Genomic DNA, 15,398 nt, shown 5'->3' with positions numbered 1-15,398 from the left:
GTAGGTCCTACGGTTCCGACAACTAATGCTTGAAAACTTTGTACCGAACAAAAGCATAGCGATACGTTTGCTTATTGCTTAATATGAAGTTTGACGGTGAGCAGCCATTGCCATTACTCCTCAAGTTTGGCTATTGCAGCTATTTCCACTTCTTTTTGGGGAGGCAAATCATTTAAATCCCACTTTATGTTTATTCTTTGCTTAGCAGATCACAGTGTTAGTTTATTAAAAAAAAAAAAAGGCAAAAAGTATAAAACAGATGATGTCAACGAACGAAGAATTTTACCCTAACTGTGGTGTCTCGTAAGCTTTTTTAGATTTTCTTTTTCCATTATATTATTGTGTAGATAGTGGCGCTTTTTATTTTGAGGGCGACAGAAAACAACACAGTCTGTGTATTACCAGAGCAAAATGAATGAATGGAATTGCACGAAACGTTACCTTTGAAAGCCTCTGTCAATCTCATATAGGATTGCCTAATTGTCAGAAAACCCTATAGGCACAGTGTTGTAACTGGCCAAAAAGGCACTCCTGCTTGGCTTCCTCGTTGTTAGAATATTTTATGTCTTACCACTGTGGTTGTGTTCTGTATATGCATAACGCAGTCTAAGCTCCCTCTAGGTATTTAGTCAAAGTTTAGTCAAAGACTAGAGGATATGTTTTATTTTTTTTAACTCTATCGTGAAAGGTTGTAGCGCATAATTTGATGTTGCGGTCGGTTAAACTATGTCAACGTCTTTTTAAAGGGTACGTAATTATATATCGTTAAACGGAACGTTGGATGAACTGAAATCGCAACTAAAAATGTATTTATGTACTATGCTAATGATGAAGCGTAATGTTGACTCTATTAGTTTGAAGACAACACATTTCAGAAATGTGTAAAAACGGTTCACTGAAAGTCCTTTCAAATATATTTATTTCATAAGGAGAATTCACTTTTCCATTTTTGGCAAACGCATTTAATATGAATCATGTCAAATAATATATACAGCTGTACAATGCAAACAGCTAATATACGACACATAATAAATGAAAAGACACACATCACAATCTTATATATAGTAACAGTATTCGCAGGAACATAGGTCCATTACACCTCTTCGGTCTTCTCAACCACTTGGCATAGGTTTTCTCTAATCCAACTGTTCCAAGGCTTCTCTTTCTGACAGTTCGCGCATTTTGCCATGACTGGAATAAGCATGTGCGGTTCACGCGATGTTATTACGCATTGTTGAGCAAAACAGCGCAAATGGGTTGGGGCAGCTGTACACGAAGTACATCGACAGCAAACTGATCTTGCAAGGTCCGTTTTGCAGAGAATACATGGACCACGAGGGGGCGGTGGAGGATAATATCTATTCAAAGTTTTTATCATTGTACAACAAACACAACAATGACGCAAAAAGTTTGAAAAATTAATTAATTTTTGTACTTCATAGTCAGTTGATTTGATTGAACTCGAATCGATTAAAATATTTTTTATTTGTTACCTTCATTCTGCGATTTAACTGACATAACAGAGTTTCCCAAGACTGTATTGTGTGCTCGTTGTTAGTATTTCGCTAAATTTCCTCACGTTGTCAATAACCAAAATATTGGTAACACATTGGGTGTCTATTTTAATTTAACAAACCTTGTAATTACATAATAAAATTGATTTCAAATATACATCTTTATTAGTACACATCACATTTTTATTGCTGTATCAATAAAGTAGTCGCCGCATGAAGCTAAGTTAGAACCTATCTTTAGTGATTTTTAGTTGGACTTTTAGTTTAGTACTTACTTCGAATATTTCGGGAGGTCTACTTCTTCCCGAATAATTAGCATATGCGTAGGAGGTGTCAGGGGTAGCTCCTGCCATAAAAGAAGAATGAATGTATAGGTAAGTATTTAATATGCTTTTGTGCTGATGCATTTGTCGTATTCACTAAGAATAAAAAAACAGTATCAAAGTCAATTCGAAACGTCGACGTGGACATTATTTAACGCAACGCTTCGACTTTGTTAAGATATTCAATAAATTCAAGTTGTATTAATAAAACGTAACATCAATGTTTATATATAAGCTGTTTTGATGGTTATAGGTGAACATAGAGGTTCTGTTTTAGAAAAGTCACATTAATTATATTCACATGTGAAACGCCCATTTTCCTTGTCGGGCCGAAAAATTATTTTGGCTTGATACCTCATACGATGGTGACTAGTTGAAAAAATTGAAATTATTTTTTTTTACGGTTTGCTCTAAAAACGCTTGTGCTTACATAGCGCAAAGAAGACTTGTCACAGATAGTTCGTTATATTATTTTGGCATTTGAATTCACTTTCACAGACTTCCGAATATGAAAATATAACTCGATATCTTTATGTACTTAATACTCTGCGCATGTGAATATCGAATAATAAATAGACCAACGGAATAAATAAAATAATAATTGTGGAAATGCTGTATTTACTGTTTTCCGCCAACGATAAATAAAGTTACCTTGATGTACTTCGGTATAAGCCACTGCAATGTGAGGGACAAGCGTTTCCATGGGGCTACTGATAGCATGACGGACAACACACGAAGCGCGTGTTCAAATTTCGTCTCCTTCTTATACCTAAAAATTGGAGAAATTGCAGAAGAATAGCCTTAGTCATATTTTGCTAGATAAAGCAGTATTTTGGGTGGTATTAAATTGTATCTTTGATGCGCAGACTGTGCATTTGGTATTTAATTATTTTCAGTCTTACTCGAAATAATGTTAATCAATATAAAGAAACGCCTAGGCGGCATTTAATGACAAGTAATTATTTTGTATTAGAGTATTAGATGCGATGCAATAAACACTTGTGATCTTTGAGATGTTGTAGATTCAGAATACTTTTAAATGCTGTCGATATACATACAAGCTACTATGCAGTGCACATTGGGATATCACATTGGAACAGCTGAGTTTAGCTTTAACAAAACTATATATCGGAATAAATATCAAAAAAGGTCGCTTTATACAAGCACCGCACAAGCGAGTCTAGCGAATCCATTGCTGAGTGGAATTCATTTTTACCTCCTAACTGGTACGTGAGCAAGTCTTCGAGACTTTTTTGGATGTTGCCACGACCATTCAAATCTAAGTGCGCTTTTGTCGTTAGGAAATCCGTGTACTACCAATGTCATCTCCCTGAAAATGTTCGATAAAAAAAGAAGCTTTGTTATAGAATTTTGCTTCTGTTTAGTTTACAAATAATTGATAATGACGTAAATCGTATAAGGTAATTTAACTATTAACTTGAAAAAGTAACAGACCACGAGCCTTTTCGGTTAGTAGTATAAGCTCCTCCAGATGTGACACCCTTATTGTGCTGTTTGATTCGACGCCCAGGGTCGACAGTAAAGCCGATATAAGTGTCGCCAAAAAATTGTGGCGTGATGCAAAAGAGTAGATAAACACCGTAGAAATTTCCAGAAGCACTAGATGGTGCGACAGGAGGGTGTACAATCTGTTTATCTACTGAAACCGATGAGACATATTCTGGAGAGGACCTGGGAAAACTCATATCTTCCCTGTTAATGAATAAAAGGAATGTCAATAAGGTTAGAACGGTCTCACCTGAGAACTTTCTTAACTGGTTTATATATGCAACGAGCAAAATCTATTTTTATTTTTATTTTTTCTATTTCTTTTATATAGTTACACTGGAATTAATGGGATTATACCTGGAATAAGACACAGGACTTGCACACAAATGATTTCCGAAACAATGGGATCTTCTAACAAAACCATTGTTAATATTTTTACTATCTCTAATTTTTCATAAACTAGTCCAGTGGTGAAGGTGATTGCAGTAGTTTACTGCAAAATTTTTCAAGCTACATAAGTGATCGAAGAAAAAATTTAAGTTATAAGATGTTCTAACTTTACAGACACACTCTTATAATGCAACCCTGTATATCGTTTTTTTATATGAACTGCTTGGTACTTGCCGCTAGTGCATATTTGCTTCACCATTTTTATTAAACTGAATCCTAAAACAGAGGTGGTTAAAGTCTCCTACCTTGCTAGCCTTTATTGGCCCCGGCCGATATTTATTAGCTATTTCCTTACTTGTCAAAATTAAAACAGATTCTTTAACCTTTGTTTCAGCTGAAACAGTTGCTGGGTCGGCTATAATCGTTTTACTTGGAATAGTTATCAGTGAGTTCCTCACGAAATTTTCACTAAAAATGCGCACGTAAGATACTCGACGCAGGCAAGCACAACCTTTCCGTTTGCTGTGTTTTGAGTAATAAAGCCGCTTCTCATTGTAGTGTCTTTAGAACTTCACCAGACAAATAATAAATAACGAAAAAATGCTACCACCGGTTGTTGAGATATCTCAACTATGCAAAAAAAAAAAGCTTCAAAGCAAACTAAATGGAATGATGATACAAAAATCAATAGAATAATATAAGTAAACATGATTATATTTTTATGTGAATTGATTTAAAATAGGCAGTAACTTAGCGCGCAAAAATTTTACGTGAATCAGCTGATCTATCAACCAGTCAAGCCTGTAGCGCCTCCTTTGAAACAGTTGACTTCGTGATGGAAGTTTGTTTAGCCGGTTGCTTCACTGTTCGTAAATAGAACGCGATTGCTTGCGCTACTTCATGGGCGCGAGTTTTTCTGAAGGAACGAGTCCGTGCTTTTGGATTATTTTCACTATAAATAAAACAAAAATGTAAGTTCTTATTTTGGCGCCTTGTAACAAATATAAAAAGAATACTGAAGCATCCAAGGCATTGATATTAGTCAAGTTATTCAAGCTGTGTTCTGACGTAAAATAAAGGATAACATGAACAGGTAGCAAGAACGTTTTAAAAAGCCAACAAGGCAATCAAGCAGGAGAGCGCCCAAAAAGAACTCCTTAATATATTCATTGTAAGATAAATTAACAACGGGTAGATCTTTATTGAGGCAAAGGTGTGTACATATGGTGCAAAATACAAACTAGTGATTATTGAAGTATTATCATTATATTAGTATTACAATTAGATAAGTATCTTAGTAATAATACAATAATAATAACAGTACGTAATATACCCATAACTAGAATTTAAGTAAGTTTAAATTAGTTCATTATTCTTGTATGTTTTTATTGAAAACAAAGTTGTCTAAAAACATTCTGATTTAAAAGGTCATGAAGTAACGTAACGTATTATGCTTCCATACAATATATTATGACTTCTACACAGTACTGCTGCCATGATCAGCTACCGTAAACATGTAATACTATTCGTAATAGGAATGGCGCCTCATTGGTTAACTCTTTTTCGTACACAGACTGCCAAGTAGGGGGACGCTACCTTTTGATGCAAGTGGAAATATATTTAAACGATGAAGCTGACATTGTCCCCAGTCGCTGCAAAAATATTCGGTAGATCTGTACAGGCACTTGCGAAGGTCAGTAAAGTTTTAGTTATTCTTAGATATAAATTAATTTCGTTTAGAATGAAAACTAACTATTACTCACGTTTGCAGAAAATTTCTGAGCGGCCATATGTGCCCAAAAAAATCCGTACTTTTAGCTTGTATTAGAAGACTTTTGCCAATATGATACAGGAAATAGAAGAAGATGCTGATATTGCTAAATTAAAATAAAATTGAGCTAATACTGAATTGGTCCACTGTAACGTAACTATAGCCAACTTTTTTTTATTTTTTCATAATAATACCAGATCGGCGAGGAGATTGTTATTAATTCAACAGTCGACGATGGCCTTACTCTTCAGGCTGCAAATACGGCAAAAAGTGCGTTCGGTTGCGTTGTGTTCGGGAATGATTTTTTTCAAGAACAAGAAAATGCCATACGATTCACTGGTAAGTCTAGCCCAAAATTATCAACCTTTCCGAAAATGAAGACGACTGCATGTACCTTTTCCTTTTTTGTAAGAATATATAAATACATATATATATATACAAAATCTGTGGCTTCTGAACAAAAAGCTGCGACAAGCAATTTTTACATTCCTCAGTTGAAGCTAAGCTAACATCACTAAGGAACCGCGGAGACCGAAACATAAGATAGTTTGATTGTGAAAGATCCGAATTATACGGGGAATGCATTAAAACTTTCTATGCAAGTTTTTCCAATTTTTGCCGAAAGACTAAAGATATATGTGGTCTAGCTTTGTCACAGTAGAAGACGACGCTTCTTCTGTTTCTAGTTGTTCTAATTGCAATCGATTTTTTCAATACCTTGTTGTAATCCTCTTAGTTGTGAAAAATATAATTCCGAATCAGTTATTTTGCCAAGCGGCAACAATTCACAATGCACGACTCCTTTTTAATACTAACCAACACCTTATGTAACACCAGTATGGGCTTTGCCGCAGGTTGCTGAGCACATTAAAATTTTTTTTTATATTCTTATCATACGTGAGCCGCTTTTTACAAACTATAACCGGTATAGAAATAACTTGATGCCGTTGAATTTCTACAGAGTTCCACAAATGGGAAGACAACAAAAGAAGCTCTTTCGCGTCAAGTCGTGTGGCATGGAAACATAGTTTTTTAGCTAGATTTCTTCAAATGGTTTAAAGCTCTTCGATGGTAGATGTTTCGACTTTTTACTATACTAGTCGCGCGTCTTGCTAAACTTTCGCAATAGTTTTATAAACTCTACTGTAACTGACTGACCACTACAAAGAGTACCTTTTACATTAAAATTCCCAAAATGAAAGTGACAGAACCATGGTGAAGAAGCTTGACCATAAACAGCACGATTTTCTATGGACCATACAGCCTTTGTGCCTTTGTAGTAGTAGAACTCTAAGATATACCAAATTTTGGCAAAAATTTCACTTATCTTCAGGGCGCTCATTACCAAGTCGAAGTGGATGCATTGCAACAATTACTACTGGCAAATATCAGCTCTGGAATGACACCAACGCCGGCCCAACCCGACCCATATTATTTGAACTATGTAACGTTAAAGTTATCTAACTTGAAAAATAGTCAATACCTCTTCGACGATTCGGTAGTTCAGCATTCAATCCTATTTACTCTAAAACATACTAGGATCGTTTAAGGAATTTGCCTCGTGAGTACTTATGAGCTTGATTGTAATTAAACAGATATCTTTATTTGTTATTTATTTCAGCCAACGTGAACACAAAGGGCGGAATTCTCATGGCTTTTAGATTCACAACAAACTTTGAACGCACTTTGCAGTGGTGCAATTTACAATTTTCGAAAGAGGCTCTTACAGTCCGCTTTATGTGTCGCTCTGAAATTGTTAAGGTAAGTAAATATGCTATATCATAAAATGTAATGAGTATTATTTACCTTTAAGGTAACCCAGTTTTGTAAGTGACTTTCGCCTTTTGGACTTTATTCAGCTCGCTACATGTAGATGGTTAAACGTTACAATATGTGAAATGGGTTCATACGCTCATATGTGTCTTCTGAGTTAATAATTAAGTATACGGTGAACACGCCTAACGTTGTCTGATGCGCTGTCTGGCTAGATCCTTACCAAAATATTGGTCACTAGTTTAGCTGCAAAATATTTTGAGGTTTATGGAAGCTAAGTACTCCAAAAAAATTTACTTGTAGCGGCCAGAATTGCTAGAGAGATGTTAGACTGCGCTGACATGGCTAATAGCAATATATAAAAAAAATCGCGATTTTTTTTTACGGTGGGCGTAAATGTTCACATAAAGCGATGCGACGTTATGAGTATTGATAATATAAAAAATACTTTTTGGTAGGTCACGCAAAGCATTTTTAAAGTATGTTATATAATCTAATCGTTATCGTATCATACATAATTGTTAATATGTACCGAAATATATTGTTGCTACACAATTAAATACCTGACTAGAGGAATGAATGCGTTAAATGAAAATAACCTGAAAAAACTAGGGCTCTATGAGGGACTCTCTCCAGTTGATATCAAGACTCGTAACAAAGGCAAGGTGACCCTTATGTATCCTAGTTGGGTCAAATTCAGTCATATTACATGATTAGAAAATTAACCACATTAGGTATGTATTTATATAAATATATGTACTGTAATTCTCGCCTAGTTTTTCAAAAAAAATCTAAGTTGAAATCCTCACTAAAAACTTAATCGCGTTAACCAGGCCGATTTTATACATATTGGTAACATTTATTTCAACAACCATGATCTCCTATGAATGTTGAAATATCATATTGGCGATTGAAACTATGCTCTACAGTAGGTTAAATTTCATCCTCCTATACCAGTAGATGAAGCAAATGCGTATAGAAGGCCTGTTGAAACACTTAATATTGGTATTATTGAACCGTTATGCCATTTGAATTATATTTATCGTCCGGTATTTGAACGAATGTAGCGTGCTTCAACTTAAGTGGAAAATACCTCCCATCATCTATTTCAGGTATACCATGTCAGGTTAATCGATGGTCAGCATTTTGTGTACAATGTTGACATTAACAAGTACCCAAATTTTATTAAAGGTGAGAGTTCATATTTTTTGCCAATCGTTTCCTGTCCCGGCATAATACACTTAATCTCTCTTCTCCAATACAATGTATTATACTTCAGCTTACTTAAAGACAAAGAACAAAAAATCATAGGAGAAAATGTATAATTTGTATTACTAAAAAATAGTTATTATATAATTTGACTAAATTCGTGATATATTTTCCTGAGTTGTTTATAATTGTATTATAAACAATGTTTTTTTAATTGGGTTTAAGATTAAATCTGAAAGTCGTTTGTGAAATTATCCCTAGGGCCGGCTCGACTGTTTCTTGATGTTGTATCCCAATTCCACTCTAAAGTTGCCGAGGTAAGTTGCATCGTCATATATAGGATATTCTGGTGCAAAATTTACTATTGCAAATCTTTTTTGAGAACGGTTTAGAGTGCCTGAGAGATGGAGTTGTACATGTTCATTTTTGTATGAACATAAAAAATAAAAGCAATAAATATAGCCAAAGAATTTTAAAATGTATGTTAGAAGAGTTATTATCCATCGCCTACGACGATATAGAGTTTTGAATTTAGAATATCTGTTTTATTGTATCAGTATTTCAAAGCATTGGGCTCTGCTCGTTTATTAATTGTGGTTTTGCGAATTATTTCTGATATTACCACCTGATATAAGTAGTTCATATTTTATTTCTTAAATGTAAACTTACATCGTTGATTCATTCAGTATTGTGAGTAGTATCAATTAGTCAAGGCATCGTAATGAACATACGCATGCTATATATGATATTCCATATTATTGCGATAATTGAAAGTTTTATTTAGCTCCTATGGACAAAAAAATTAAATTTTTAATCTGCGTTTTAATAACAATTATAGTTGATTGTTTAAGGCAGTAGTCAAACAAACAGCTGCAAGGTTAGGTCGGAGCATAGCAGAATGATAAAGCTTTTTTTAGGAAGAAGGCAGCTCCATATTCAAATAGAGACTGTAGCTTTTTTCTTAGAGAATAAATGCAAAGGCAAACCTGGAATATTCACAGTTTTAAATTTTGAACTACATATTCTCTGCAATACTCCTGTAAAACGAAACCAGTTTATGCGTTAGAAACATGATTACCAATAGCACATAAAATCAGCTCCATGATTCTTATGTACGTAAATCTCTACACTTTTATCTCACACCTCAAAGACGTTTTTTTTTTGTATTTGGTTTTTTCGACATACTGTCTTGAGCTAAGCCTTTTATCTTCAAACGGCTGTCGGCACAAGCATTGAGACCAATTTGATAATCATATGTGACTGTTTTATTTTCGCGTTAAAGGCATTTGCTTGACATTAGATAATTTTTGTGTCAATGTAGCCTTTTCTTTCAATTTCACAGCTACATTGCTCCGAAGATATACCTGAAAGCTACGATCAGATTTAGCCTCTGTCGTGCCCAGCATTATAAATAGATACATACAGCAAGAAATATGAGAAACCCATGATGAATCCTAGAACGCTTGTGAGAAAGATATTTCCCAAAAATGGTCAAACATACGCAAATAAAAGAAATTCAACGAATTTGTCCTTGTTATTATTATTAGGAAATACAAACCAGGTAGAATATGTAGTTATTATAGTTAATTATAATGTCAACGCTAATTTGGGTATATCTGTCTTAGATAAGAAGCCAATATTCTTTAGATATAACAATATCTTTTTCTGGCAACTAGGAAAGCCAAAGTTTCTAAAAGAAATTTTAATTTTAAAGGTCACCCTGGCTGTATCTTCGCAGAAGTTAACATTAAGGAACTATATTGATGATGCACAGGATAGCGCCGCAGTAGTATATTCCAATATCACTTTCGAAAGACGAGAGTTTGAGGCATTTGATGTTTCAGATAAGGTAAATTGATGTAGCAACATACACTTTAAAAGAAAAAGAGAATAACATAAATGCGTTTAAAATTATCCCAGAGATTATAAAAAAGTGCTAAAATCTTTAAGCTCTGGGATTCTAAAAAGAATTTGCTCTCTTCTGAAAAAATCTAAATTACTATTTTTCTAGGTATTTTTCTATATAAAAATATATATTTAAAAAATATAAAGAAATGTACGCAAAAAGTTATCATTGAAAGATACCTCGGCTACTCTCTCGGGGGTAGAGTTGCTTTTCAACACGCCATACATTTAATTTTAATTGCAGATATTTTAAAAGAAATGTTGTATTAGTGTTTTTATCTGGCGGCTTTTTAAATCGGGCTTGATGTACTTCTGGTTATCATTCCGTCATCGTCAGCATTCCTGGCAGTCATCTATTCTTTTCATAAATTTTTTAATTAAGGCTACACAATTTTCTTCTTAAGTCAAGTTCTTTCCAACAATCTTAGCGTTTTAAAATAGGTTCGTCAACTTAGTACTAATAAGTGCACTTGATCACGTAGATGTCAATGTACTTTTAGGCTATGGATATCACGTTTTCATTGAGGATCTTCAAAATTATTCTTAACTACAGCGAGATGCAAAGTTTGGACGTGAACATTCACTACGACAAGTATGTATCGTTTGAATATCTTCAGAGCCAACTAAAGGGACACTGCACATTTTTATGTAGTCCACGGGAATATTAAGGTTACGCTTAAAGTTACACGAATTTAAGATTTAATGTTATTCATGTTATATATTCCAATTGACCAGCCCTTTGATATAAAATTGTGCAGATATGATAGTTTTGTGACGACCTGAATGATGTGAAGCTTTATACCTCCAACTTGACTTTTACAACATCCAGCTAGACAATAGTTGCACAAGTTTCCTTTTTGATTTAAACTCCCATTAAATAATATTAATATAACAGAAGTTCGTATTAAGAATGTATTCATTCAAAAATGACCTCTAAGTGCGCTTTGTATTTCATTAAATATAGGATTAGATTTTGCTAGTGGATACACCTAAATTATATATAAACTAATATTCAGTTATAGCAATGGAAAATTTAAATATATAATTTTTGTGAACAACCGTGAATCTCAATCTACTGGTTGTATTTTAGGTTTAATAAAAAATAACCACTGGTTGTACCACTTTTGTGGTAATGGTGTAGAGTTAACGAGTGTTGGTTAAAAATTATCATTTATTGTATATTTTATGCATTAAGAAAAAGTGATCTGTTTAATACAAATAGTCTTGTTTATGATTATTATCATTATAGACCCGGCGCCCATGTAATCGTCGCTTTAGCTTCTAGTGAACGGGAACTCAGCCATGTAAAGATCACGTTTGTTTTAGCAACTCTTGACGAATCGACTCCAGATGTTGTACAGGCAAGTAAAGTTTTGTTCTACAAATACTATATGCTCAATCGCTGCTGCATGCACACAAACCCCCCGATAGTTGGCATTTAATATTCTTAGATTTAGTAAGCGTCCACCGAATATTCTTTTAATTTAGAAACATGTGTCATGTAGACTTACGCATATCAAATGGCCCTCGGCGTCAATTATTGTTATATAAATACACCCATGAAATAAATTAATATCTATAGGTATAAAGCACGAAGAGGAGAGACGCTGTGTGATTTAGACTTGATTATATAGTGGTAGGCTACTGTTAGGTAAAGCCCAGTAGACCCAAAGCGTAGCATATCAATGGATTGCAACTAACCTACGTAACGTACACGTACAAAGTGCTGTGTAGACCTTAAACTTTGTATGCACGCCATCTATTTTACATCCTATTTTGTGCACAGGAGAGCTGCACATCATCACAGCGGAATATTCGGAGAAAGGAGCTAAGCATTCGAAATCCTGCCATTCCAGCGTCAAACACGTCGCAGCTGACAAAAGTAAGTGCAAGAGTTAATCACAATCTTTCCCAAAATGCGAGAGCCATAAAAAAGAAGAAGCTACATTACTCAATGGAAGTTAACGAAATATGAAGAAGCGGATAGACATATTAATTTCTATAAAAAAAGAATACTGTACGCATATATTTCTTCAATATCTTTGAAAGAATTCGGTAGAATTGTATTGTATTGGTACCGGTTCAGGCAAATAAAGCTCAGTAAGTAAGTCGACTTATTCACTATCACTTACTAAGGAGTAAATCATGTCAAACAGCGCTCAAATTCTATAATATGCGAAAAGTCTATTACACATGAATGAAGCTGATAAGTCAGCATAGAAATAAGTGATATATAAAGCCCACTGCTGACTGTGTTACAATAGCATGTTTTGGTAGCGTCATCTTTAGCGAACTTCCTAACATTACCTTCGTAAAGTTTACCAAAAAAATCCAAGAAACAAAATGGGGCGCCGCAGACCTTGTCGTTGGATCATCGATGCTGCAGTTGATGCAGGTGATGCCCATTCTCTGGTGGGGAGTAAATGGTACTTTGTCACTTTGGCACTGCAAGTACAATTTCCATTCAGCCGTATTTGTATTGCATTGTATCACTTTTACAAAGGACTGTTGAGGTAGCTAGTATAGATCCACATGAGCCATATACATTAGTTGTATACGAAACGTGGACCTCGGAACTTGTGATTAACGTTATGTAGACAAGATATCTCCTACGTTTCTTAATCTAGGTGCTTATGTTGACTGGAAATTGAGTGACTGAGTGCCATATTATGAGAAGCTGGGTGCTGCTGGCTTAAACTTGCATCACGTGGCACACCATTTGTAGAAACTATTTTGTTTGAAGGAAAAACAGGGATTAATAAGAAATTAATTAGTATATCGTCTAATCCCGCCTACTGTGAATTAATATCCTTATGAAAAACCGTCGAGCCATAATAGCCTGTTGTCATAAGTCACTATATACGTGAACCTATTATTCCAGGTGGTATCACGGTTTGAAGAAAGTGCGGTAATGGATAAAAGTGACAGTGGTAGCGCCAAACGTGCCAAACGAAACGAGGATTCGGACGAAGAATTTGCGAACCTCCTCGAGACAGACGAAGACCTGCACCGTATAATCACACAAAAGGAGCGGGAAGCAGCCAAGTAAGGGAATTAAGTAACAAAATATTAGAACATACCCACAAAACGCTTGACACATCATATGACAGTTGAAAGCTCATCCTTATATATTCCGGAAGAATTAACTATGATCTATTCACAACGATTTGGAGGAAAAAAATAACTGCGGGGTTCTCTTCAGCAGAGTTCAAAAATTCACACATTCTTGTTGATCGAGTAAAAAAAAGAACTAAACCTTATCAGTGCGCTGCTTTTTTTCTTTACCCTTATGTAGAATTGTGCTAACTTCTCGGTGTTTTAGGGAACAGCATGAGTCGAGTAGCCGAATGCCCCATAAAAAAGAAGTAGATACAGCCGATGATTCGATGGAAGAGAGTTTACATTTGGTAACATCAAGCGAAACAATGGAAGAAAATCAACCCACAGATACTGTAAGCGTGATGGCTAAAATCCTGATGCAGAATCAAGCAAAGGCCCGCAGAGGAATGGTGAACGTTCCTAAAGAAAAACCGGAGATACTCGTCCCTCCATCGGATAACGAAGAAGACTAACTAGAACCATTGATGTTCTTATGGGGCAGATAAAAACGTTACACAAAAATGTCTTTTATACGAAACAAATATTTCATTTATGCTTTGAGTAGCTTTACAATTTAACCGATTTAATATTGACTCTTTTAACTTTAAGTAAGGTATTCAAACCCCAATCAAATAATTAAGAGATATCCTTGCAAATTAAACAGAGTTAGTTTCGGTACTACGTTTTTACCTAATGGATGTGTATTTAGTAAACACTCCTACATAAAGTGCTTTTTAGCTTGAAGTGTATATAAGGTTATATTGCTTACTGTGTTGTCGCTACTTATGCTGGGACCTGCTTGTGCAGTCCGTTAATTTGATTTATTAGGGCCCGTAATAGATCTAAGCTCCATGTATATTTGACAATGAAACCACGAACGAACGTCAAATCGGACGGAAGATCTTAAGTCCTTTCAATCTCATTAAAAGATAGGTTTCTACCGCATACCAACAATGGCGACGTTTGAAATCAGGACACGTTTTTGGATAAATATCACGGATAAAAGACAAGCTTTATTTATAACATTTGCACTATGTTCTTGAAATTAATTTTTGTAGTACGGCGAAGTCTAAGAATTACGATGTGCGTTTCGTAACAGCTCAAGTTTTTTTTTTTTTATCAGAGTGAGCAAATAAACACGTTTTTAATAAAATATGAGTTGTAGTAAAATTATTAGTTCTTATCCTCAGTGGATGATAATTTTAAGTTCTATTTCATGCTTCAATGACCATCAGTGCTATTTTTTTACTGCGCTATCTCGAAAATGGCAGCAAAGTTTAAGACACAACAACCCAATAAACTGAAATAGAATGCATTCAGTTTTAGCTGTATAAGAGAAGGATCTCCTTTCGTTCACCAAGCTTATCGCAAATAATAGCCTGAGAAGAAAGTTCCCGTTGTTGGTTATTTTAATTCACCGTAACTTTCGACCAAGTGTACATTTTTGCCCGAGATGTAATCACTTACCCTTCGCTTCCCATTACTTTCCCCCCATCTTTTTGCCAGCTGATATAACCCCGTGAAGGAAATATTCTGTTCGTGTACCCATTTGCGCACTTCAATTCCTGGTCTAAAATATTAGACTTTTTGCCTGTGCTGCACTAGTTGCAACAAGTGATACTCACACAGAGCTGTGTCCGAGCTGTATGTTGGATGAACAAGGAAGTCCGCTAGAGCTCGCTGGGTCACCAAAGCAATTTGTGATGTCGCGTTGTCATGAAGTAATATCACTTTGCGCCGCGCTTTGCCTTTCGTAGTTCAAGCTAGTTCATTTATGTAACCTCCTGTAACTCTTTTTTTGGAGTGTGGATACTTTATAGTAAAACGCTCTTCTTTCGCTCCGCTATTTGAAGATGTTCAGCTTGACCATGAAGATTTCTCTGTGGCGTCAAGCCGGAGGGCTAT

General features: G+C 35.1%; 2 protein-coding genes across 8 annotated transcripts; one reads left to right on the top strand and one right to left on the bottom strand.

Moving 5' to 3' along the window:
- Positions 1-902: 902 nt before the first annotated feature.
- Positions 903-4,638, bottom strand: slx1 (structure-specific endonuclease subunit SLX1). Of its 5 annotated transcripts, none has more exons than XM_022805848.2 (6): positions 4,507-4,638; positions 3,293-3,550; positions 3,054-3,167; positions 2,489-2,606; positions 1,790-1,860; positions 903-1,358 (listed from the first exon to the last, which is right to left on the bottom strand). In XM_022805848.2, exons 2-6 carry the CDS (start codon positions 3,541-3,543, stop codon positions 1,094-1,096), a joined length of 819 nt encoding a protein of 272 aa, XP_022661583.1. In that variant the 5' UTR covers positions 3,544-3,550; positions 4,507-4,638; the 3' UTR covers positions 903-1,093. The 5 variants fall into 5 exon arrangements, with proteins under 5 accessions (XP_022661583.1, XP_086842337.1, XP_022661582.1 ...); XM_086986211.1 differs by lacking the exon at positions 4,507-4,638 and adding an exon at positions 4,120-4,462 and having other exon boundaries at positions 903-1,191; XM_022805847.2 differs by lacking the exon at positions 4,507-4,638 and adding an exon at positions 4,092-4,461.
- Rad9 (cell cycle checkpoint control protein Rad9) lies at positions 4,567-14,666 on the top strand. Of its 3 annotated transcripts, none has more exons than XM_086986209.1 (13): positions 4,567-4,707; positions 5,310-5,429; positions 5,705-5,846; positions 6,841-6,951; positions 7,129-7,268; positions 8,393-8,471; positions 8,751-8,806; positions 10,204-10,338; positions 10,895-10,986; positions 11,644-11,755; positions 12,181-12,276; positions 13,276-13,439; positions 13,717-14,666. In XM_086986209.1, the coding sequence occupies exons 2-13, from the start codon at positions 5,364-5,366 to the stop codon at positions 13,964-13,966; spliced, it is 1,443 nt and encodes a 480-aa protein (XP_086842335.1). In that variant the 5' UTR covers positions 4,567-4,707; positions 5,310-5,363; the 3' UTR covers positions 13,967-14,666. The 3 variants fall into 3 exon arrangements, with proteins under 3 accessions (XP_086842335.1, XP_022661578.1, XP_086842336.1); XM_086986210.1 differs by lacking the exon at positions 4,567-4,707 and adding an exon at positions 4,771-4,949; XM_022805843.2 differs by lacking the exon at positions 6,841-6,951.
- Positions 14,667-15,398: the final 732 nt, after the last annotated feature.

This window comes from Varroa destructor, unplaced genomic scaffold, assembly GCF_002443255.2.
Source record: "Varroa destructor unplaced genomic scaffold, Vdes_3.0 BEIS01000004.1, whole genome shotgun sequence".
Taxonomy (NCBI): domain Eukaryota; kingdom Metazoa; phylum Arthropoda; class Arachnida; order Mesostigmata; family Varroidae; genus Varroa; species Varroa destructor.
The sequence above is the reverse complement of the archived record's forward strand: the minus strand, read 5'-3'. Positions and strand labels throughout refer to the sequence as shown.